The sequence below is a fragment of the Penicillium chermesinum genome, assembly GCF_028974085.1.
Source record: "Penicillium chermesinum strain IBT 19713 chromosome Unknown utg000003l:1.0-5111272.0:1.0-5115320.0, whole genome shotgun sequence".
Taxonomy (NCBI): Eukaryota; Fungi; Ascomycota; class Eurotiomycetes; order Eurotiales; family Aspergillaceae; genus Penicillium; species Penicillium chermesinum.
The window spans coordinates 2,889,088-2,913,943 of NW_026695313.1; the positions used below are offsets into that span (position 1 = coordinate 2,889,088).

Here is a 24,856-nt window from a genome sequence, read left to right on the forward strand (position 1 = left end):
GATCCAATTTCAGTCAATGATGAAAGTGCTGTACTCAATTTTTGGTTATCAATATAATGCTTCATCGGAAGGCACTCGGTTTTATATATGTCTCCCCCCTGGCGTGCCCTGTTGATTACCAGGATGCCGCGCTAAGTCTTAGCGAGCATCATCAATACCACTCGAACGAAGATAAGATTAGCAATCCCCACCATGGTCTATCACTAAGGCTCCTAATACCTAAGTATCCTGGCTGTGCCCATCATCAGGACTCACTTTCGGCGTTTTCGCAGACCCAGATCGCTCTCGTTTTCGTAGACATGGATCCACGATCTGGGATCCACCGTTTAGGCATCTACATCCTGATGAAGACATAGCGGATTCCTAATCTGATAACCGACGGAAGATTTCCCCACTACCTGTCGCAAAACTATATGCTACGCATCGCAGGTCTTGCAGAACGGACGGGTGCCGACATACCCTTTCAGGGCAGTGGACCGGGGCTAAGCCATATACCAACGTTTACTTTTCGCCGATGGCGGGTCCGATGATAATCTTCACTCCGTTGAGATCTTTTCAAACCAAGCTTCTACTACTGTGGATATGAGATGTGGCTGGTTTGGCGGAGACCTTCAAGGTTCACCTGAAAGGGCCTAACGTCCGTTTGCTGCGCCTTGCTGAGCCCAACATGTATGAACTTTGTTTGATCAGCTTACTTTTCCATGTCAAAACCAGACGACAACCCAATGAATTTATTGGCTGCTGCTGTCCAGCTTCATGTCCCCAAGACGAGACCTACGTAATCCCCGAAAGCCTCAAGTACGCGTCCAACTGTCGGATTTCTGTTTATAGACCTGTATAGAATATTCTGGCAATTGAGTTGGCGACCTGCCAAATTCGGAGCATAAAACATTAGAGGTGTGATTCGGTTGATCCTTCTCACCGGGATAGGTGCATCCACTAAGGGGGGCTAGGCTCTTCGACATGTATTCCAGTAGTCGTGGGTAGATTTGCGTCGGCTACTAGGTTCTCAGAGACAGCCAATATTACACACTACAACCCAAACATGATGCCAGTGTCAGCTCTTCCAAGATGAAGGCGAGTCGAAGAGACCCCAGTGTCCCTAGACGGGTTTAGTTTTGGGGGATTCACTTATCAGACGGTCGTATCCCGTCGCTGATCCGGTAGAGGTGCGAGACGCCGCTGGATGATCTGGACCCTGGGTCTCCACGCCAATGGGGTACAATCATCATGTCGATCATCTTCTTTTCTGGAGAAGAGCTTATTCTGTTTGAGGAATATGAGACGAGACTGCTTGGCGCTAAGCCCCCCGGGGCTTCATAATTGCTGATTCATGCCAGTCCTTCAGTGGATTCACCCGTGCCGCTGCAAGGCCTGAGTTAGCCGAGCTTGGTATTGATCCAGGATTCGGCTGTCTAACGCAGACGATCTTCGCAGCGAAGCGGTACTTTGGACTCAGGTCATGACATCTCCAGCCTTCTACGAGCGCACAGGAATTGGATGACGGATCCTGTGGGGCATGCGAATTATTCCGCGATTGGTAATGATTCCCCACCGGACCCTGGAGCACGGGGAAAATACCCTGCGGAGAGGAAATTCTTTCTGGAAGCTGCTTAATGTACATTACGAGTCCCCGTTCAGCCCCAAGCCACTCCTAGGTTCCAAGCCACTCCTAGAGGCCACGAGCCCAAAGCACGGTCCGCCTGGACGAAACATCGTCGAAAGATCTGCCGCTAACACACTGGGCACTTCCCACGCTGCAAAGTGACCGCCAGCCGCGTGTTCGCTTTGTAACACCACCTCTCCGAGGGTCGACGCCCAGACACGGGGGACGGTGTTGATTTCTCGCGGAAGATGAGCGAACCCAAATTTCACATGTGGGATGTATTCCATCAGTCGAGGATGATATATCCCCCCGACAGATTCCGGGTGGTGACATTCATAGTAAATGCGGACACTCGCTTCGGGTCCAGCAACAGAGAACCAATAGATGGAGATCCACGTCAATATCTCGTCGTCGGTCCATGGATATGAGTCGGTCCAGTCGTGCAATTTTTCGTAAATCCACGCAAGTAAAGTAACTGGACTATCAGAGAGCCCGAAGCCAATGGTCTGCGGCTTCGTACTTTGTAGTTTGTTGTAGCCGGATCCTTCCTGGCGAAACCAAGCCCTCCTCTCTTGACGTTTCTTTTCATGGTCACTGTATGGCATGATCGCATGCTTCACGGCAAGGAAAGGGCTGGAAGTGAATGTCGGAGCCGTTGCTTCCACCATATTCATGTGCGAGGCCTTACAATGATCGGGTAAGAGCAACCCAAGGCACCTGGTGATCCAGAACCCCCAGTCACCGCCTTGCGTTACTACAGGAAGCAGAATCAGTCGTCAGCATAGAAAAAAAGTTCAGCTCGATTCTTCAGAGGTGCCGCTCGTCACACGTACCATATTGGGCATATCCAAGCTTGAGCATAAGCTTATTGAGGACTTCGGCGTATTGACCTAAACCGAAGCCTCTCTGGGGTCCAGGTTAGGCTTATTTTCATATACGGCGGCAGGATGGAAAGTAATACCTTTTGTACACCCTGTGAGAACCCAAAATTGGGGAGATCAGGGGCCACCACGGTAAATGCTGGCTCGCTGTCATTCCCCTTCAACAGGGGAGAAGCTTTATGACCTCGATAAACGAACCCGGCCCTGGTCGGAGTCAACAATGCCCACATGAGGGGCGCTAGACATCCTAATACTTACAACCGTGGCAGAACAGCAACGGAATGGCATTCGCATTTGGACTGACTTGATGAATGACTGCCACATCATAGTGCCATGTGAGTTATAGTGCCTCGAGACGGGATTGAGATCGATTTCCTCACAATGGATGTCCAAAGCACCAAACCCCTCTACGTCAATTTTAGTCTGGTATTGCGGGAGCTCATTGAGCTGAGACTCTGCCTTTCGCCAATCGAACCCGTTTTTCCAGTAATTAACCAGCCGTCGTATTTCGGAAACTGGAACACCAAAGTCCCAATGATCCTCCTGGAGTCCAGGCTCCAGCTGCGATGGAAGCTTTGCCCAGGCCAGACGCTGCTGAAGCTGCTGTAGGGCATCATCCGAGACGGAGATTGAGTATGTTCGAATTTCAGACATAAAGAGGAACTTGGAGAATTTACGCGGATACGAGTCACTATAGAAACCAAAAAAGAAAAACTTGGAAGATGAATTGATGAGCGACAAGCGGATTATAAATGCTAGCATGGACATTCCCGCCCTGCGGGGGAACTTAAACATGAGGTCATGATGCTTCATGTTCGATGGAGCCTAGACCGGATTGAAATCTTCCATCAAGTCATCCCGCCATACTCTTGCAAACCATCGACGCCCTTGAACCAATCCGCGCTTCGTCTGGTATAGAGTATAGAATTCCAGATCCGGCATCAGACTGGATTTGTCTTCAATGATACCGATGGGAATGATACAATAAGTGGCAAAAGTCTCCGCCGCTTCCGTCACCTATCCTGTCACCTACCCTGTCACCTACCCCATCAAATACATATGTTTATTCATGGTTACACACTACCAGTTCTAATCGGATCATACTAAAACTAAATATACTAAATAATCAGGTTTATATACAGATTCTCCTCATTTAATATCTTGTATGATAGCCCTGGTTCTCGGATAATTTATCCATCCTTCTTCCTATACTCAATATTAACGTATCAATCTTTGTCTGGTCTAGTATATTCTGTGTAGGATTAACGTACTTTTTGAAATAATTCTAATCCTCTTCTAGTCTTTCTATCTATATCATGTCTAGAGATGTATAAGAAAGTCAGCGCCTTAGCACATTCCAGACCGATTTAATAGGGTTGAGATTATATGTAGGAACATTCCTAGGCTAATATTCCATCAACTAAGCCAAAAGACTACCATATTTACACATAAAGTACAGATATGCCTAGACACGTCTTATATAGCACACCCTCTAGCTGGAATCCGTGACAGATCAGGCGAGTATATAGCCCAATATTCAACATATATCTTATACTCTTCAAACTTGGCCTATGTATCATTCTCTATATGAATCTTTACTTGATCTTGCTGATATAGCATTCCAGGTTAATAGCTATAGAGACCACAAAATTGGTATTGAAGGACAAATAAAAAATGTGGGTGTCTCTCTTGGGACGCAGATTTTCGGCGATATTCTCTTATTCCCAGGAGCCGCCCCTTCAAAGTTCATCACTTGTTAGGGTCCTCTACATTTAGAGTATGATGGTTATGGATACAGCACACGATTAAGTAGCTGAAGTGACAAAGAAATGGTTCGATCCATATTATCTCGAGGTACATACATCAAGTGGATAGGTCAGATCGCTATTGGGTATCAAAGTGTTGACTCGAGTCTAAGCGTAGAGCCAAAGAATCACAGGAACTGCTGTCTTGTGCAACAGCTCAATACAAGGTTCGGTCCACCGCTCGCTCCATCATTAAGCATCCTTGCCCTTCTTCTTTTTCTTCTCGGATGACAGAGTCGATGATAGAGTCGATGGCTGAATTTGTGGAGTGTTTGAGGCGGCCCCCCCTATCCGATCCTTGAGACCGCTTTCTTTTTGCGATGGCACTGGGTAGGGCTCGCTGAGGTGGATGCTCATTCAGATTAGAGAGACTAAATAGCCCGCGCGGGATTTGGGAATTTGAACGGTGCTGAGTCAGACCTTCAGGACTCTGATGCACTTTTGTGTTCACCCGTTCTAGTTGCTGGGCGACTCCACTTCTATCCTCGGGTATCTCTTCACGGACACCCGCGGCTTGCTCAGCTTGAGTAGCCGATGGGTGGGAATCGTCGATCCGTTCTGGATGACATACAAGAGAACCAGCATTAGCGATTGCGTCTTTCAATTGCGATTTGATTGATTCTACGTCTTGTGTCAGCTGAGTCAGGTCTTCTTGGTAGTGTTCGCCAAAGGACTCAAAGGCTGTCTGGCGTGACGCAGTTTGGTTCTGAAGCTCGTGTAGATCGTTACGAATCTTCATCAGGTCTCGATTTATGATCCGCAAATCATCGCCTGGCTTCGATGTGGCCTTAAAAGCCTCCTGTAACTCGTGAAGGCCATTGCGGATCTTCGTCATGTCTCGATCCATCGCCTCTCTGTGAGGGGTTTGAGACTTCTTCAAAGACTCCAAAGAAGACATGACGCTCTCAACTTTTTCGTTGAGTTGGGATGTGGCTTGCATGTCTTGCCCTGGAGTCCTAGACGACACTTGTTGGATCTGCAGCCGCAACTCTTTCAACTGATCAAATACGCGCCCCGGGAAATTCGGATACATTTCATTCATGGCGTGGACCATAGAACTCACGATATCATCGGTAAAAATGTTGTTATACCGCATTTCAAGGGACCTGACGGCTGTCATCAATGTTGAGACCTGCTCTGTCATTTTGTGGAATCGCTCAGGATCAGATTGTGGCAGGCTGTCCCTAGAGAGATTTTTGACAGCCTGAATCTCGGATTGGAGCTGAGAGAACTTGCTGTCCATGTCTTCTGCGTTCTTCTTGACTTCCTCAACGTGGGATTTCAGATAAGCGTAAGAAGCAGAGAAGCTCTCCATTCCTATCTTTGTGGTTTTACTCATGTCATTGAGGCTTGTGAACTGCGCATCGACGTTCGCGAAAAATTGCGCACGCTCTTCCAAATCTTTCTCGCGAAGAATCTGCATGCGATCCTGTAGGCCCTTGATCTCCCGGCCCAGGCCCGTGAATTTTTCCTCGTATTCCCGCTCCTTTTGAAGAAAATGATCGAGTCTTTCATTCAGTTTCCCAACTTCATGCTCGAGTTGGGTGAGCTTTGAATTCTTAGTAGGTAAGTTGGGATTCTCGACAGGCGAGGAAGGAGTAAGCCATTGCATTGAAAGAGATTTGGACAAGCTCTGACAATCAGACTGCGATTGCCGATAATCCGCCTGGGCCTTGAGATATCTCTCTTGGGCCAATTTGTACTCATTCTGGAACATTTCAACGGTAGCTGGATAGGGATTTTTGGTTATGTTCGCATACGCCAATTGCTTCTCCGCCTTAGATGCTAGATCCCTCGTTTTGTTGCACTCCGCAGCCAGGGTATTCATTTCGAAGTTCTTCGTCATGAGCTCCTGCAATGTCTTCATAGGCTCCATAACATCGCCCCCCTGAGGAATATCCAGGGAGAGCTTGTTGCTGTCCGGCCCCGATGTGATATCACGCGCAGTGTCTCGGGTAGTGTTGGGACGTGGAGAGTTCAGCGATAGACGGGTGGGGGAGGTAGCGGTGGTGAAAGGGATCTGAGGGTTTGGGCGAGACGGCGGCCGACGGGGATCGAGTCCCGCCTGCCGTGCAGGAGGCGGTTCTGAATCAACATCCGTCATGATCACGATACGCGCCGGCTTAAGGCGAATCTGCGATATTCATGTTCAATCAAGAATGCTGGATGCGCGACTGGTGGTTCTGGTAGTTTATTAATGATCAGGGACAAGCGCAATAACCAGGATCAGACCAGACTCAATGCTCCCTTCAACCTGATGTTTCCTATGCGATGGGAAACAGCAGGATGTCAGGTCGCGAAATGGGAGGGGTTAATCTTCTAGGAAAACGCGTGCGTCCATGGACAAGTCACTGGAAATATTGATAGTAAAGCAGTAATGGGAGACGCGCGAGTTGAAGTTTGGGGTATGGAGGAAAGAGAGAACGGTATGAAGTAATATACCAAGAGAGAAGAAGAAGAGGAGGAGGAGGGGGGAAGGGGAGGCAACAGAAGAAGAGGTGGGCAAACAAAGATTGGCGCCGGGGGCTGATACTCGATATCGACAACTACAGTACGCAGTAAAGATTGCCCACACTTGGGCACCATTACAATACTCAACTTTCCAGATTGGGTGATATTCTAGGCTCAATTGAGCTTTCTTGAGCTTGCTTGAGCTCATCAAAACAAACGAACATGAAGAGGCGGATCTGAGGTTATAAAGAGACCATAGGATACTCCGACGAGAAAAGACTTCAATTCCAGCGAGAGCCACGAACGCCTGGAAATGCGATCTATCACATTGGGACGAGAGGCCTGTGTTAAGTGCATTACAAGCATGTGACAATCTGTCTGTTACACGCTAAACCCACTTGGGCTTATAAAGAAATCTGCCTGTGCTGACCGCTCTGTCTCTTCCCTAGCAGCTTTGATTTCGGCTGCTGGATTTCTGGTGTCATCCGTGGACCTCTACATCAACAAGATTAAAGCCTTGCGGAAACCAAAGTGACAATGGCTGCTGTATGCTTTCCTTCTTTCGCCTCCCCTGTCACGCGTCACTAACACATCACCTTGCCTAGGCAATTTCCACCGTCGCTGAGAGCAAGGAGCTCTGGGGCTGAACCTCATCGCCGCCCATTCGCATATTTGGGGTCTTGGAGTGGATGTTGATTCTTTGCAGCCTCGGGGCTCTTCGCAAGGCCTTGTAGGTCAAGAGAAGGCTCGCAAGGCAGCTGCTGTGATCCTGCAGATGGTGAAAGAGGGCAAGATCGCAGGTCGCGCCGTCCTGATCGCAGGCCCTCCCAGCACGGGCAAAACTGCAATCGCAATGGGCATGGCGCAGTCGCTGGGTTCTGATGTTCCATTTACTATGCTCGCATCGTCAGAAATCTTCTCCATGGAGATGTCTAAGACGGAGGCGCTCACACAGGCCTTCCGAAAGTCTATTGGCGTGCGAATTAAGGAAGAAAGCGAAATCATTGAAGGAGAGGTTGTCGAGATCCAAATCGACCGCAGTGTCACCGGGGTAAGTGTTCATGCGGCGAATTTTCCGTTTTCATTTTCCTTTTCATTTTCACACCTTTTTTTTCTTTGATTCTCCATTGCAGCCTCTAACAAACATATCACCACCAGGGTAATAAACAAGGAAAGCTCACGATTAAAACCACCGACATGGAGACGATTTACGACATGGGCACCAAAATGATTGACTCAATGACCAAGGAGCGTGTGATGGCCGGCGATGTCATTTCAATCGACAAGTCTTCGGGCAAGATTACCAAGCTTGGTCGCTCTTACGCACGTTCACGCGACTACGACGCCATGGGTGCTGATACGAAGTTTGTTCAATGCCCTGAGGGAGAACTTCAAGTCCGCAAAGAGATCGTTCATACAGTCAGCTTGCATGAAATCGATGTGATAAATTCACGATCGCAAGGATTCTTGGCTCTTTTCTCAGGGGACACCGGCGAGATCCGCAGCGAGGTCCGTGACCAAATCAATACCAAGGTGGCCGAGTGGAAGGAAGAAGGCAAGGCAGAAATCATTCCTGGAGTATTGTTTATCGATGAGGTGCACATGCTCGACATTGAATGCTTCTCCTACATCAACCGCGCCCTTGAGGCCGAACTAGCCCCAATTGTCATCATGGCCAGCAACCGTGGCCAGGCAAAGATCCGAGGTACCACTTACACATCACCTCATGGATTGCCGCTAGATTTCCTTGATCGAGTGGTCATCGTCAGCACTCAGCCATACTCGTCCGAGGAGATTCGGCAAATTCTGGCCATCCGTGCTCAGGAAGAAGAAATCGACGTATCTCCCGATGCGCTGGCTCTTCTGACCAAAATTGGACAGGAGTCAAACCTTCGGTATGCTAGCAACATCATCACGACTTCTCATCTGTTGAGCCAAAAGCGCAAAGCAAAGGAGGTCAGCGTCGACGACGTTCAGCGCAGCTTCCGCTTGTTTTATGATCCCGCTCGTAGCGTCAAGTTCGTTAACCAATACGAGCAGCGGTTTATTGGAGACCAAGGGACCGTCAACTTCGCGGCAGCAGCTAATGGTGACGCCATGGAGCTTTCATAGGTTCCCTATTTTTGATAATTGGTTCAGCCGGCCAAGGGGCCCCCGGAGGATGAAGTAGTGGGTTGAGAAACAAAAAACGCTGGGGTGTTACCAACTCTCTTTTTAACTTGTTTCTTTCATTGCCACATCAAATGATGTACGAATAGGGTTGGCGCTTATTGAGGTGGTCTTTACTCTGGATAACTATTTTCTTCATAATGGATTTCTACTGTAATCCAGCTGCGCTGTTAACATTATACAAACTCAACCGAAGTACTCCAAGGTCCAGTGTCTCCCGCTCGGCGGAATTCTACACCTTCGCCAAAGTAGCCAGCACTGCTCCATGAGCTCATCATCGCACCGTCGTATGGACCATGGGAGTCCCCTCCATCTCGAGCATCAGACCATCGAAACTCCCACATGGTTGGGCCTTGCTCCAGTGGCGCGTCAGTAGTTGCGGGGGGGATCCACCCAATCTTCACCAGTGTCACGGCGATACTGTCTGGTAAGGAGTTCCCGTTCTGTATCATAAATTGTTGGTTGATCTTGTCCCATGAGAATGTCTGCGGCGCCAGTAAGAGCCTCGATAGCCTTCCTTTTACTGACATGGACAGGGTTCTCTTCTGACATCTCTGTATCTTCGGGGGCATTGCTCTGCTTGGTCTTTTTCTTGTTCTGCCATTTAGGCTTCCGAGGTAGGCCTTTCCCGAGACGCGCCAGGGCATCCAGGATAGTCTCTCCGCGCTCGAGGTAAGATATGATGGTTTTCAAGGCATCGGATGTTGATACTTGATCCTCCCTGAGTTCCTTTTCTCTTTCTTCAGCTTCACGCTTCTCCGCAGCTTCTTTTGCTTTGCGAATGTCCTTTTTAGAGACCCCTTCTAACCACGAGTCGTGTTGGGCATCTGGATCTGCAGCTTTCCGGATGTAGTTACCTGCTTCATCGAAGCGGCCTTCTTCCTGTTCTGCCTTCATGTTGAAGGCATCAATCAGGGGCGCATTTTTTTTCTTTGCACCGGCTCCAAGTTCTGCATCCATGTCTTGATCAATCCTGGCGCGCTCTTCTTCCGCAACATCCTCTTCTTCACTGTCATCGGCATCGGGATCCCAGTCGTCCGCGCCCTTGCTGAAGTCTGCGCGCAGCGTCTTTCCTCCCTTCGATGAGGCGACTTGGCCTTCGATCTCGCTGTCTTGCAGGAATCGAACAGACTTCTTGTTTTTGTTAGGCCCATCGTTGTCTCCTTCGTCACCAAAGTCTTTGTCCATCTCATCTTCGTCACCGAAGTCTTTGTCCAACTCTGCAGCCATGTCATCATCGTCACTGAAGTCTTTGTCCAAATTTCCAAGCATTGTATCGTCTTTCTCCTGAGCTTTTTTATCTTTCGCTTCCTGGTGCGCACGCGCCGAGAAACCCTCGTTGTCGCTGTCGGAGTCGTAGCCGTCGAGATTGATCGCTGAGCGGCGTACTTTCTGACCGCGCCGTCCGATTTCATCAGCATCAAGCATCTCGTCTTCTTCCAAGTCATCAGCAGCTAGAGCAGACGGGTTGCGCAAGTCAAATCGCGGTTTTTTGTTATCGGAGGGGCCGCCATCGTCTTGTTCATAGTGCGTGAGGCCATAGTCTCCGCCAGTGCGTTTAGCGCGTGGGGTTGAGCTTGCCATGGCGAAAAATGCGAAAAGAATGGCCTTCACAGGCGAGGATAGGGAGCTGCTAAAGCTGTGTTGTAGCTCTGGTCTCCTGGCGAGTCTGGGGTCGGAGGCGGAAAATCATGGCGGAAACCCACCCACTTGCGTCACTTGGCCTGACGACAGCAACTTTTAGCTTCCCTTGACCTTCGAGACTTCTCTGTATCTGCTCTTTCAGGAAACTTTCTTCAGCATGGTGAGCTTCCCCCCCCCCCCCCCGCTTGGTTTAGTATTTCATCTGTTCAGTTAGATGTACTCACACCTGGCTTCAGTTTCGCCCAGATTACTGGGGTGACGGCGCCATGGATGGTGTTCTAGGAGCTGGCATGCTTCGTGCGGGCGCCACCCCACGTCGGTTCGATGAATACTACCGCTGCTACCCTGTCGCTATGCTCCCTGGACCAGAACGAGAAAATGTGAACCACGGCGGCAAAGTGATCATGCCGCCAAGTGCTCTCGATAAGCTTACTCGCCTCCACATTACCTATCCGATGCTCTTCGAGCTGCACAACGGCGCGAAAGAGAGAATGACACATGCCGGTGTCCTGGAGTTTATTGCTGAGGAGGGGAAGATATACCTACCCTTCTGGGTAAGTCCATTAGTGTTGCGAACTCGCAGCCCGTTGCAACTAGCAACCCCTCCCCACCGGGTACAAGTTGATTGACTAGGACTGACCGTGTCACTTTTATTCGATAGCTCATGCAAACACTGCTCCTCGAGCCTGGCGACCTTCTCCAAATCAAATCCACGGATCTTCCACCTGGGCAATTTATCAAGATCCAGGCACAGTCGACATCGTTTCTCGAGATCAGTGACCCCAAAGCTGTTCTTGAGAATGCCTTCCGGAACTTCTCGTGTCTCACCAAAGGGGATGTTTTCACATTTTCATACAATGACCAAGTTTATGAAATGGCTGTGCTCGAGACAAAACCGTCAGGGTCCAAGAATGCCATTTCTGTGCTAGAGACGGACTTGGAGGTGGATTTTGCTGCCCCGTCGGATACGAAGAACCCCAACGCACCAGCGGCGCCAGCACCCCCGGCAGTATTGCCAATCGGAAGCTTCCTGCGGGTGGCCTTCTTCATCCCCATGGGACTATGGCCCAGTCTATTAATTATGCTGCCATCGCGCCGGATGCTACTGAGGCTGCGGCCGGCGCCCGCGCCGTGTCATCGAATTTCTTGTCTGGAGGGCAGCGGTTGAACGCGAAGAAGGGAAGCAAGGCGCCTACCCCCAAACCTTCGACCCCCGCTCCGGGAGCTACGAATCCCCAGCACCCGCCGCCGGTGCGACGAACCAATGGCCCCCAACCTCTGCGGCTTCCTCCCAATCAACTTTTCTTCGGATATGCCATCAAGCCAGTTAAGCCACGTGACGAGAACGGCCAGCTGGTGCCAGAAGACCAACCGAAGTTCCAAGGAATTGGCCAGACGCTGCGAGGAAAGCGTAAAGATGCGGGAGGTACAGGGACCCCCACATCGGGGAGTGAGGCGGATAACCAGAAAGAGAAGAAGAGTGGCGGCGGACGAACCCTTCGGGATAGTAAGCGATGATAGGCAAGTGACAATACGACCATATTCTAGGCATGAATGACCTTGATCACTAGATTTGAAAGGCTCCACATAGCGAGGTTTACGGGCGTTCAACAGGAGTAGGGAATTCGATTCTGACCGTCGTTTATTTATTTTTAGTTTGTGTTCGAGAGAAAGAAAAGAAGTCACGATACTATCAATCTTTAGCAGTCCTTTTTAGCTCGCGCTACGACTAGTAGTAGGTCTTAATGATGGACTTGGACAAGAAAGGCGCACTTTGGTACTTGGATTGGATAGCTACGTCATTCGGCTGCACCAAGGATTACCATCGAGGCTTCAATTTTGGCCCCATTGGGGCCATTTGACCCAAGCTCGTAAATACAGCTCACTTCTTACGGTGGGTTTTCTTCACAAACCCGCAGGCAATCGGCTTAATGGACCCTGACGCAGCGCTGGCGCCCTTCGCGTCGCAGATAGGCCCGGGAGTATATACAATGGGGGGCAAAAAGTCCGTGTGCATACCGCTTCACCTACCCCATCGAATACTTATGTATATTCATGGTTACATATCCTACACCACCAATCCTTATTGGATCATACTAAGATTCAATATACTGAATAATCAGGTTTATATATAGAGTTCCCTTACTTAATATTTCGTACAATAACTCTAGTTCGCATATAATTTATCTATCCTTCTTCCCATACCTAATATTAACATATCAATCTCCGTTTAGTCTAACACCTTCTATACAGTATTAACATATTCCTTAAGATAGGCTCTATCCTCCTTAGATCTTCCTATCTACATCAGTCTTCAAATATACAAAAAAAAGTTCGAATTTTAGTATATTCCAGACCGGTTTAATAGGGTTAAGACCAGGTGAGTATACAGGCCAATTTTCAACATACATCCCATGCTCTTTAAACTAAACCTTTATATATTTCGCGATACAGATCTTTTTGTTATCTTACTAAAATATCATTTCAGGTTGATAGCGATTGATGCCATAGGGGAGGCGTAGGAGAAAAAAAAATAAAATGTGGGTGGTTGTTAGGGTGATGGTAATGGGGCCTAGTGCACACAGACTTTTGCGCGGGTGGTGTATCTCTGACCCAAAGCGGCAAGATGGAGATAGCTCCTTCAAGAAACGTCTGGTCTTTTTGGGTTTTTGGATGAACGCGCCCGCTGGTCAGCTAGCTAGGTAATACTATGCGACCGCGTCAAGGAGGCGCCTTCTCGTTCAAGGCTAACGCTTTGGCGCCACAGATTTATTATCGAATATCGCCGAATGTCACCAACTTCTCGCATCGTCTTTTGCCGCTCAGGGTCCAACGTTCTGCTTTTTGCTTCCAGCTAAAAGACTCAAGCAGCCCTGCTGGCATCTGCAGTTGATGCACTGCGTGATGCCTGTCCAGAAAACCCGGTTTTCATTCATCTATTCAGCAATGGTGGGGTTCATAAGTGTGCCCATCTTTTGCGTGCATACAAGGAGACTACCGGCGAGGCGTTACCGGTGTCTTCGATGCTGTTGGACAGGTACGTTCTGGAAACATTTCCGGAAAGATCTACAGCTTCTGATAAAATCACTACCATGATAGTGCTCCTGGAGTCGCAACAGCTGAGTCAGGCATGAAAGCTTTATCTTTCCAGCTGCCAGAGAACCCGATCCTACGACTGTTTGGCAAAGCCGCACTATGGCTTTTTCTGAATGGAATCCAGATAATCGCTACCTTGGCTCGCATCCCTAATCCCATGGACGTTGCGCGGGCCATGATAAATGACAGGTCCCTTTTCAAGCCCTCGGCTAAGAAGGGGTTGATTCGTTGCTACATCTACTCTGATAACGACACCATTGTCAAGCCTCATGAAGTAGAAGAGCACATCAAGGACTCTGAGGCTGCGGGCATTGTTGTTAGAAAGGAGAAATTCCACGACACCCCGCATATAACTCATATGATTATGGACCCCGACCGATACTGGGGCATTGTAAAGAAGTACTTTAAGCCTAAGAAGGTGTAATACAATGCTTCCAGGCCGTTTATTGCAAATAGCTAGTTCTACTCAGCATTTTATCTGACGAGGCTTGCTCCATTTGTACGACCAACCTCATAGTACGTGGTACACATAGTAGTAGTAAAGAGCTCGAGAAATGAAGGGATTGTCCGGCTATACCGACTAATTGGGATGATCAACGTTTCGTCACTATGACCCAGGCCTTAAGTCAAGAGTCGCCCCTGCTAGAATGATCCAGATAAACCCTAGAGCTCCTGGTAGGTTTCACTTGAGGATCCTCGGAAGATTGTTCCGCTGGTAAGGCAATCCTCGACTGTACAGAAGGGCAGGAAGTATCACGGGAACCGACGACAGCAATGCATCATCACTCTTCACATCCCATGTCGTTCCGGCTTTTCCTGGTGACCTCCAGCTTCCTCGTCCTTTGCCTCTCGTTTTGACCTTTCCGAGCAATTGTTTCATCCCCCGTTTGAAAAGTTCTCCTGTCCCTTTCTGATCGAATAGCAATGTTCCAGCACCAAGCCAACCAGATCATCACAACCCATCAAAAAGACTCTCGTCTGCGTCTTCCTGGATATGGCCTCCCTTTGGATTACTTTCCTGTGGAGAAAAACATCTATGGCGTGGAGAGCCGCAGCATGTTTCCCTCCGCTCTAGATGATCGCGATATTGAGGATGGATACACCGAGTACGTGTGATCCTCTTGAACTACAGGCAGACGACGACCTGACAGCCAACCTCTAGTCAACCCGCGCAGACGCTCCGAGAGATCGCTATGGTGGAGGTGATGGAAGCTCTGACTGACATTCCCGAGTGGTGGAAGAAGGTAAAAAGCCCACTTTTACGGTTCTGGTGCTCGCTCAAGCCAACTTGGAATAGGTCCACGATCCAAAAGTTGCAGAAGAATGGAAGGCCCAAGCCTTCAACAGTGGTCGCGACATTTCCCCAAACATGGCCGACTGGATCATTGAGGAGCTTCGATTCAAAGCAATGGTATACGAACAGTATCAAAGCGTGGCGCTCTACAATGGCGATGTGACCAAATCCGATACCAATGTACCACCGGAGCTCATCAAGGAGCTTCAAACGGCCGCCAAGGTACTGGAGTACGATGAGCCTGAACTTCAGTTCTATAACCCGGGAAGGCTCGGCAGACAACGAGACCTGATTGCCATGGCGCTGTACCCGCTCGTTTACGGCAAAAGTCGCATCCTGACAGACAAAGTCATTGGGCTTGATGATGCTCTCCGGCACGCTGGACAGGGCGAAGTGATCCCTATACCAGGTGACACGGGCATTACTCGGGAAGACATGTCCTGGCGCGTATCGGAGCGAGCAGATATCCAAGTCCGGCCATATAGCCGCAACTATCAGTATCTTCCATCGGACTGGGAACTAGGCGATGACGGCCGGTGGCGTATACTGACATACATCAACAACCTGCATCCAATCAAGCATCGCAATTTATACAAGATCATCGAGGATGTATTCAATTGCGTCATCAAACAGTGGAACTCCACCATGACTCCGCTGAAGGATATGCTACATTCACGAACACGCATTGAATACCGCAAGGCAGAATACTATCCTTTGCCGAAGGAAATCCTCGATCAGGCCCCCAAGATCCAGGGGAAAGAGGCACAAAGTGAATTCGAGCTCCGCTACGAGGAATGGCGAATGGAACATTATCGTGCTGTCCAACCCGACGTGGGGAAATTCGTTCCTTGGGCTGTCCCGAAGAGCATGATGTCCAAGCTGCCAGAGGATCTCCCTGCTGCAGTGCGGATTACGCGAGGCGTCGACTTGAATACGGACTACAAGGAACGTGGGCTGCAAGTTATCACTCGCATACTGGGTGTAGATTTGACCCCCGAAAATCCTGACTACCAAACCGATTGGCATGTCGAAGGGCAAATGGTGAGAGAATCCCCCCGTATGGCCGGAACCAGGCACGAAATAACCCAAGCGGGTCTTCTCGTTTCGTCTTTCTCTCCCCTTTTTCCTAATGACAATCTTTCTAGAATGAGCACATTTGCGCTGCAGGATTCCTGACTTTCGAAAGCGAGAATATGGAAGGCGCCATGATGGAATTTCGAAATATCGTGGATACAGACACACTAGACGAAGTGGAACACGAGCCTAATGACTTCGTCTGGCTAAAGCAGGTCTATGGGCTTGAAAACGGCGCGCCGGCAGTCCAGCAAACTGGGTCAATTCGGTCGAAAATCGGACGCATGATCATGTTTCCTAGCACGATACAGCATCGCATGACACGATTCCAGCTGAAGGACAAGACGAAACCGGGTCATACTCGGATGCTTGTATTCTTCCTGGTCGATCCGAATATCCGAATCATCTCGACTGCTAACATACCGCCTCAGAGGTTGGATTGGACACTGGATATGAAGGACGATGGAAACCTGAAACAGGCCATGGCCAAGGCAGCTCTGGAGAACAAAGACAAAAAGGGCAACATGCCCATGTCCTTGTCTGAAGCACTTGAAACGCGGTTGGATGTCTTGCAAACGTTGATCGATTTTATGCGGTACCAGCAAGTCGCGTTCGAGTCGAGGGTCCTGAACCTATAATGGTCGGTCTTTCGGGGGGTTGGATTTCTACTGATAAGAAATACTCTTAATTTTTGAATTTTGATGCTCTATTGGTTCTTATTTTACAATGTCTCCAATACTCGCATTGTATGAAGTAAACCGCCGCGCTATGCCATTTCTGTTTTTTCTTTTGAAGTCACCCCATAATACCTTTTAGACTTGTCATCAAAAATCCTCGTATGAATAATCTTATTTGCCTCGGGATTCTGGGAACTCGTCTTCCAATTTCAGACGAGCGGCAACATTCATACTCATCAGTTCCTGAATGAGAAGCTTGGCCGCATAAGGAATGACCATCTTCACGACGGAGCGAGTAGATTTGCAGCCAGGGCACCAGTTCAAGAATCCCATGAAGCCGCATTTTTCACAAATATCAACCTCGTGCCGATCGGATGAGATCATCAAACGTTCGAGTAACAGCTGGCTAGTTCCGTAGGCAATCAAGCAATCTCGCTCCATTTCACCTAGACGGAGACCACCGTCACGCGAACGACCCTCGGTAGGTTGACGAGTCAGCGTAGCTTTCGGACCACGTGCTCGAGAGTGCATCTTGTCTTGGACCATGTGCTTGAGTTTCTGATAGTAGATGGGGCCCGTGAAGACATAGAACGGCAGCGGTTCACCGGTAATCCCAGACGTGAGGAAATCCTTGCCACCATAACTAAAGCCGTGGTCGATAAGGATTTGCGACATCTCCTCGACGGGGCTACCGCCGAAGCAAGTACCATACCCGTGTTGTCCAGAAAGCACACCGGCCTTGCCGGCGACGAGCTCAAGCATTTTGCCGACCGTCATTCGGGATGGGAAACCGTGAGGGTTCATGATGATGTCAGGGTTGATACCTTGGTCTGTGAAGGGCATATCGGCTTGATCAGCGATAATGCCCACCACACCCTTCTGTCCGTGGCGAGAGGAAAACTTGTCGCCAACCTCTGGACGACGTGTCTGTCGAGTCAACACCTTGAGGAGCTGCGTTTCACCCTCTGTAGCTGAGACCATAACCTTGTCAATATAGGCTGGATCGGGTAGCTTATAGGTCATGGGGGCTGGCAGGAAAGAATTGGTGTTTTGTTCTGTCCCGACAATACCGGACGTATGTGCTTGGTCAGGGGTGGCTTTATTAATGTACACCTCTCCGGCGTTGACCTGCTCACCCACGGAAGCTAGACCATCGTAGTCCAGAAGAGCGTGCTTGCGAATTGGAACACCATCGGAATATTCGGGGGCGCGGAGTGAATCTTTTGTTCCGTTGGGATAGCTCTTGAGATTTGTGACATATTTGCGGAAGACCTGACAGCGACCAAATCCACGATCGACGGAGCCCTTGTTCAAAACCAAAGCATCCTCAATATCGTAGCCCGAGTAACTCATGACAGCGACAGTTGCGTTTTGTCCAGCGGGGAGTTGGTCATACTTGACAAGCTCGATAGTTCGCGACTTGACCATTGGCTTCTGGGGGTATACCATAAGGTAGAGAATCGAATCGATACGCTGGAACTGGTTGGACGAGATCGCGCCAATGGCTTGTTTACCCATCGCACACTGATATGTATTTCGGGGGGACTGGTTGTGGTGCGGGTACGGGATAAGTCCTGCAACAGCCCCAAGCACAGTGAAGGGTTCAATTTCCAGATGGGTCGTAGCTTCATTGATATCCTTCTCGTAGATGGAGATATAGGAGTCATTCTCCTCGTTCACGTCCAGATACTCGACCAAACCCTGGGCGAGGAAATCGTCAAAAGACATAGTGCCATCTCTAAGCTTTCTCAGGTGATATCGGCGGACCCGTGATTTGCCATTCTCTACAATGATTAACGGCCTACAGATGCGGCCATCATCAGTTGCGACATGCACGGCCCGTTGATGGTGATTGATGTAAATGCTGATGAATTCCGAGATGCGGCCCATTCTCCGCAATCGACGGAAGGAGTCAAGGAAGTATTTGGGGCGCCGGGTCAACGCGGTCGGTGTACCGTTGATCGAGATAGCATAGGTTCCTTTCGCATAGAGCTCTATTCCACTGACAGTGGAAATATCTTCTGCTCCCAGCATGAATATCAGATTCCGGACGGGGCCTTCTTCGTCGTTCGTTGTGATGTGTGTCATCAATGCCAAGTTCTTGACGAGACCACACGCTTCACCTTCAGGAGTATCGGCAGGACAAAGCATACCGAACTGCGAAGGCTGCAACGCGCGAGGACCACTGACTTTTCGAGTCTTTTCGAACTGACTGCTGATACGAGTCATCATACCCAAGGCTGCGATGTAGCTCAGTCGACTCAGAACATGGGTCACACCAGCACGTTCCATGCGGAATCGCTTCAGACTCCAATTGCCGGTAGATATGGCCCGATTCATACCCTGGGTGATATGATTGCCGTGCATACTCACGACACCCCATGCATCAAACTGTTCTGCTCTATTGCGCTTGTTCAAGACCTTATCAATATTCATCTTGATGTCGAAGCAGAACTTCTTGAACAGGTCTTCAAACAACAGGGCAAGCATTTGGCCGGCCAGCTCCAGACGCTTGTTTCCCAGGTAGTCGCGGTCATCCACCATCGAAGGGTCATTTTTCGCCATCAAAACCCGGCGGGCCATGTTCGCCACGTAGATGGCTTTGGGTCGAAAGTTCATGTCTTTCACCTCGATATGAGAAATGATGACGGATCCGATTGCTTCAATAGCTTCTTGCACATGGGTCCTGCGATAAGCTCCCATCTTCCGATTGATCTTGATTCGAGAACCCAGCCATTCCAGGGCTTGTTGCTGTGTCGAAATCCCCAGATTGAACGCTTCTTCGAAATTGATCTCAAAGTCATCTTGATACAACTGATCATCGCCCGCGACCAGTTGCAGCATCTCTTTGTCAGTTTGAATCCCCATGGCCTTCAGCATTACGACGATTGGAAGGTCTTCGCTGAGAATATTATGCTTCACATAGAGCCGATCCTTCTTCAGGACAATATAACTCTTCGATTTTCTTTCGTTGGAGGAACTTCAAAGTGTGTTAGAATCTGTGCAGGGGCAGGCGCAAGAGCTGTGTTATGACATACCTAGTGACCGAAGCCTGAACAATGTCCTTCTTCGGGTCTGTCTCGACGATGATACGATTCTTGCTCAATTGCTCTTGGACTAGAATGACCTTTTCCGTTCCATTGACAATAAAATAGCCACCCGGGTCCAGGGGACACTCATTCAGGACAGTCATTTGAGCCGGGGTTTTGTTTGCCAACACACATTTCGAGCTTCGTAACATGATCGGCATCCGGCCGATCGCAACGCCCCGCCTAATGATGCGCTGCCGCCCTCTAATATACTCGAAATCAACCAAAATAGGAGCGGCGTAGGTTGTATCACGAAGTCGGCATTCCTGTGGAGTCACATCGGATTCGAAATTGCCGCTATTATCCTGCGACTCGTCGGTACGGCATGGGGAGCCCACATAGATGTTTGTGAACTCGATGTAGAATGTATGGTCGATGTCGCTGCGAATGACCCCGGCGGATTCGACGATCTTCTTCAGCTGCACTTCGACGAAGTAGTTGTATGAGTCAATATGCTGCTTCACCAGCCCTTTCACTTTCAGAAAAGCCGGTAGTAGGTTCCACTTGTCTTTCGCTGTGTCGATGGGGTCGGTGAGGGACTTGCTGTAGTAGAAGGGTTCCAAGAGCGCATCAAAGGGATCTCGAGCTCGGTATTTCGACGCATTCTGATCAGTCTGCTCTTGAGCTTCGGGGCGTTCGGAGGGCCCAGTTACGGATGACCGCTTCCTTTTCGGAGGCTCGGTAGATTGCGGGGCTTTAGACTGTTCGAGGAAAATTGAGGCAACGGTCAGCAAAAAGGCTTCTCTGCGTGGAAGTTCATATCTTGCGGGAAAAAAAAAAAAGTTTTGTTACCTTTGAAGGGCGCCGGGCAGTTCGGGCCTGGCTGGCCGCAGGAGGATGCGGCTTCCGGGGAGGCGCCATTGAGCAAGAAGTCCAAAGCCGGGCAGTTTGTAGGCCCCGACCAGTCCGTTGGGAGACAAGTGATCACGATCTGCTCGACAATTGATAAGACGATGGAGGGGGAGAGAATTTGGAGATGGCTTAGATAAGCCGCTAACTATCCCAATTGGGATTAGTGCGCGAAGTGAAGAAGTGCTGCCTGAGGCGTAAAATACTTAAAAAATGGCCATTATGGCAGAAGAGTTGAAGGTTCTACAAATGTCCGTGGAGAATATGGGCTTATTGCGGCCAAGCCTCAAAATCGAATATCAAATTCTTGTGCCTCTCGACATAGTATGGAACACATGTGCTTCGTTTTTAATGGCTCCGAACTGCTCGATACAAATAAAACTAAACTGCATCTCGAGCCTGCGTATATACATACCAAGAGTGCGGGTCGTGGCTGACTTGTAGGGGGAGCAAAACTTGAACGTTGGATCTCTCAGATACCATTCGGGCTTTTCAAGTAGGTACTGCTAGTAGCGCGTTTGATATCCGGTCCAAGGAAAATAGCCATAGCCTTTACAGTCGTAGAAACACCTTTCTACATGGCGTGACCGTGAAGCTCGAACGGGTAGCACAAAATCGCTTGTGCCAAGCACGTATAGGACGTCCTTCGTTGCCAGACTCAACTTGAAATTCAAGGTGCTACTCATCAGCTCATCCGAGTGCATGTACAAATACACAAGATCTTGAAAGAAGGAGCTGTGGCCCAGTAAGATCGAGGATGGCTTGAATGACGGTGCACCCAGATCTGATGACATCGGTGGGTCCCTGAGATCCCTCGTACAGGCGTGGCTCCAGATGCTGCACTCTGCACGGACGACCGGTTTAGAACCTTATCGCTCACAGTCGCACACTCCACCAAAGCCCCCCACAAAGCGCACATCCGACAAGTATACAGCTCATACGGGGCTTTGCTCATCTAGACAAAGAACAGCGCTGGGTTCTATGCGACGGAAGTTGTGGGGTCTTAGGGGGAGAATTCGGAGACAGCCTGCGATATTTGAGGAACAATGCGTCCCACAGTGGCGGCACCTGTGGAACCTTTCTCTGATTTGTCGGTGCATCTTTTAGCCTCGAGCGCGAAAATCATTCTCTAGCTTACATATACCGCTGTGGCAAAAGGAATTGACTGACCGCAACTCCCAAAATCGCCACCCTGGGGCCTGGCGTAGAGTAAATCCTAGGCTCGGAGACTACACCCACATCTGAGTATACTGGGAATGCGGGCTCTTGGTGAAAGGATGAAGTTGAAATTACTGCCCGGTCGATTCCACAGAATAAAAAAGCCCTACCGCAGTGCTGAATTTCCACTCGGGGCAATCCATGCAGCTTGAACAAAGACTGTACTCCAGAAAGCCGTATGATGATGGAATCTGGCACACGTGGCCGAGGATGGAATTCGTCCAGACTGCAATCCGTGCAATTTCGCCGCGAACCGGCCTCTTGCGTGACTTGTCGAGCTACCGAGACCGTTGTACATCTTACGCAACTCCGCATAGAGGGGCATGCGAGGAGCATAGGCAAATGGGCCCAGAACGGCTGACACCCGCCAGGATACGGTCGCTAGAATTTCACACAATTGATATTCGTAGCGACTGAGAGTTATTACATGGGTATCCAGAGGCGCTAGTCCCGTTTAACACTGTGGAAAAAGTATTTCGGCGATTCGATTCAACTAGAACCAAAAGGTAAGAAATCCACAAAGACCAAGGAACTTCAAGTGCACCGTAGCGGCTGGCACTAAAGTCCGAAATACAGAACTATGCGTTTTGTTATCTCGGTTTCCATTCCGTCCACCTCAACAAGGAAGAAAGAAAGACCTCCGGGCCCGGATAATTGAGAAGGAATTATTGACTCAAACCCTCCAATTGGCATGGCTTACTCTCTTTGTGCTTCCTTAAAGGTTCTTTGGGTGTCTCAGTCACTTCGAACAAAGGTGTCCCCCCTCTAACACCAAACAATACCTAGTGTGACCCATCATTGCCAATCGGTCGAGGCGCGATTCGTTGGCATTGGGCAGGAAAGACGCCATCTTTTTGGCTTCGGGCCTCCAAAAGGGCGCCAAACGATTGTGGCCACGGCAATCCTTCGCTTCCAAACTAACGCTAGTTCCCCTTAACTTGGGATGTGTCAATTCCGGTTATCCCACACCGTGTTTTAGAATGATCGCCGCGTTTCTCCGTTTCCCGTCCTCGGAGTTCAATATTATCCCAGCGGGGTTAGGGATCCATCAATGAGGGGTTCCTCATGGAGGGGCATACCCAGTCGGCTGTGATCTTCAACCGCAGTCCCTTCGAGGGAGGAGGGGCAAATAGGGGATCGGCGATCATTCCTCCGGCATCTACTGTAAAGAAAAGCCCAGGCTACGTGCGATACAGATCTCCACTTCCAGCATGGCACGAATTGCACGGAGTGCATGCTCGTCATTCGGGTGGGGTCAGGGGCTCTAAACGACAAGATCGTCATGCTCACCGCTTCTCTGGCCAACCCTTATCGGCGACGCAAATTAACCCCAATCGCGTCAAATGGGAAGCCTAGAAGTAGCAAAAATCCCCCCAGCTCACCATCTCCAGAGACCAGCAGAGTTGTGCCTTTACATACAAGCCGTAGTCCGTAGCCCTTCTGGAGGTTCTCCTTTTGTCGGTGGATCTGAAGATTTGCTAGGAGCCCCGAACCTTGGGAACGGGTTGTCCAGCCGCGGCGCGAACCACTCGACGCGCGCGGGTGCCGTCGAGATCTAATTTTCCAGAACTTTTCCCCTCGTCCAATTACCGTGGTAGTAGCCAGACAGATGAAACCCATGCAGGACAGAGCCGAAACCTTAGGTCGAGATAGGTGCCCACCAAAAGTGCGACTACTGTAGGCTCCGATCCAGGTACAGACCCCCTCGTGCGGTGGTCAAAGGGCGATCCGCTGTCACACCCTCTCAGCACGTCGCGTGGGTCCCACTTGGCTAGGTTGATACAGTGGCGCCCGCATTGGCTTACGGAGGCGCACCTGCAGCTGCCACGCCTCTCGGGGTACAACGCACCCTTGAATTTTTGGGTTTGCACTTTTCTTTCCTGAGAACTTATTAGCACAATAGGGCTATCCGCTCTTTGCCCCTTGCTGCGCCCGGATCCTCTTCGGCGCATGAGTCCCAAGATGTAGAGACACCTCTCACCAGCCCGGCATAAGATTGACCACTCTCAGGGCTGGGAAACTCGAGCCTCGCGGGACTCTGTGAATACCCTGGAGCTTGTCTTTGCCGGGGATGATAGCTAACACCCCCTGGTCGTACAGATGTTGTCGTCTCCAATCAGCATCTTGATCTATTTCCGAGTGGTCGTGGTCGATCTGCAGTGGTCAATTTCCTTAAAAATCAGGAAGTAGAAGGAAGAAACATGAAGGGAAAAAAAACCCCCCCCGAAAAAAAGAGTATTGAAATAGGCCTTGAAATAATTGGCAAACATGGACCTAGCGGGTTAGTCGCCAACCTTTAAAATCAATAGCCGTAATTTCTCAGATTTTGGGGGCGAATGGATCCTAAGAATGATCGGAACATGGTTGGACCCGGTAGGCTCCAAGGCCATCAATTTCTCTGCTGCTTGATGACAATAATCCAGGGAAGAAGCGGAATAAAACCTCCAGAGGCTGCAAGACTGTAATCATTAGAAACATTGGAAATCTTGCGACGAAATTGTCCAGGCTGTACCCACCATTCCCGATTAGGGTTTCGCAGGCTCCCCGCTCTGTGCTTGGGAACTGCCCCTTTTCCTATCCCAGCCTCTTTCTCTTCCCCTACTCCCCCTCTTCCTTTTTCTTTCTCTCCCCCCACCTCCCTGTACAACAGCTTGTCTTGTTGCGGATACCGTGAGGCCCCTGTGCTTGGTCTTTTGCTTGTCCGCACACATTCGTTTGAAGTGTTCGCTAAGCTGGAGGATTAGCGGTAAGTCCCATCCCACTCTGCCAAAAGCCCCCTGCGGCTGATCTCCGCATTTCCAGGAACACTTGTCGCCTATTGTTTTTCGCGCCCACAACCTCACCATAGATGACCTTGTACCCCCCCTTGTATTGTTGGAACCTGAACATCGCGCCCGCCTTTCTCCAGAGGCGTTCATTTATGTGAGTGGGTTATTGTTTTGCCAACGCAGACCCCCCCGGTCCAACCCCTCCACCCTCCGCCCTCCCCTTGCGTGAGCTCTG

At 49.8% G+C, this 24,856-nt stretch overlaps 8 protein-coding genes across 8 annotated transcripts; 4 read left to right on the top strand and 4 right to left on the bottom strand.

The window, feature by feature from the left end:
• Nucleotides 1-1,623: 1,623 nt before the first annotated feature.
• On the bottom strand, nucleotides 1,624-3,300 carry N7468_004024 (epoxide hydrolase family protein; the record flags this gene model as incomplete). The annotated part of the gene is made up of 4 exons (XM_058473321.1): nucleotides 1,624-2,360; nucleotides 2,440-2,512; nucleotides 2,568-2,691; nucleotides 2,792-3,300. 4 exons carry the CDS (start codon nucleotides 3,298-3,300, stop codon nucleotides 1,624-1,626), a joined length of 1,443 nt encoding a protein of 480 aa, XP_058332324.1.
• A 1,149-nt stretch (nucleotides 3,301-4,449) lies between these two features.
• Nucleotides 4,450-6,396, bottom strand: N7468_004025 (uncharacterized protein; the record flags this gene model as incomplete). Its single annotated transcript, XM_058473322.1, has 1 exon — nucleotides 4,450-6,396. One exon carries the CDS (start codon nucleotides 6,394-6,396, stop codon nucleotides 4,450-4,452), a length of 1,947 nt encoding a protein of 648 aa, XP_058332325.1.
• A 981-nt stretch (nucleotides 6,397-7,377) lies between these two features.
• Nucleotides 7,378-8,855, top strand: rvb2 (RuvB family ATP-dependent DNA helicase reptin; the record flags this gene model as incomplete). Its single annotated transcript, XM_058473323.1, has 2 exons — nucleotides 7,378-7,794; nucleotides 7,902-8,855. Coding segments are annotated over 2 exons (1,371 nt in total), but the record flags the coding sequence as incomplete, so codon positions are not given.
• Nucleotides 8,856-9,281: 426 nt separating this feature from the next.
• N7468_004027 (uncharacterized protein) lies at nucleotides 9,282-10,496 on the bottom strand (the record flags this gene model as incomplete). Its single annotated transcript, XM_058473324.1, has 1 exon — nucleotides 9,282-10,496. One exon carries the CDS (start codon nucleotides 10,494-10,496, stop codon nucleotides 9,282-9,284), a length of 1,215 nt encoding a protein of 404 aa, XP_058332327.1.
• A 217-nt stretch (nucleotides 10,497-10,713) lies between these two features.
• Nucleotides 10,714-12,127, top strand: N7468_004028 (polyubiquitin-binding protein UFD1; the record flags this gene model as incomplete). Its single annotated transcript, XM_058473325.1, has 5 exons — nucleotides 10,714-10,716; nucleotides 10,793-11,110; nucleotides 11,218-11,565; nucleotides 11,628-12,063; nucleotides 12,105-12,127. The coding sequence occupies 5 exons, from the start codon at nucleotides 10,714-10,716 to the stop codon at nucleotides 12,125-12,127; spliced, it is 1,128 nt and encodes a 375-aa protein (XP_058332328.1).
• A 1,139-nt stretch (nucleotides 12,128-13,266) lies between these two features.
• On the top strand, nucleotides 13,267-14,076 carry N7468_004029 (uncharacterized protein; the record flags this gene model as incomplete). Its single annotated transcript, XM_058473326.1, has 4 exons — nucleotides 13,267-13,390; nucleotides 13,446-13,593; nucleotides 13,656-14,043; nucleotides 14,071-14,076. 4 exons carry the CDS (start codon nucleotides 13,267-13,269, stop codon nucleotides 14,074-14,076), a joined length of 666 nt encoding a protein of 221 aa, XP_058332329.1.
• A 500-nt stretch (nucleotides 14,077-14,576) lies between these two features.
• On the top strand, nucleotides 14,577-16,658 carry N7468_004030 (DUF4246 domain-containing protein; the record flags this gene model as incomplete). Its single annotated transcript, XM_058473327.1, has 4 exons — nucleotides 14,577-14,758; nucleotides 14,815-14,896; nucleotides 14,950-15,987; nucleotides 16,092-16,658. 4 exons carry the CDS (start codon nucleotides 14,577-14,579, stop codon nucleotides 16,656-16,658), a joined length of 1,869 nt encoding a protein of 622 aa, XP_058332330.1.
• Nucleotides 16,659-16,868: 210 nt separating this feature from the next.
• Nucleotides 16,869-20,647, bottom strand: N7468_004031 (DNA-directed RNA polymerase III core subunit RET1; the record flags this gene model as incomplete). The annotated part of the gene is made up of 3 exons (XM_058473328.1): nucleotides 16,869-19,677; nucleotides 19,736-20,487; nucleotides 20,579-20,647. The coding sequence occupies 3 exons, from the start codon at nucleotides 20,645-20,647 to the stop codon at nucleotides 16,869-16,871; spliced, it is 3,630 nt and encodes a 1,209-aa protein (XP_058332331.1).
• Nucleotides 20,648-24,856: the final 4,209 nt, after the last annotated feature.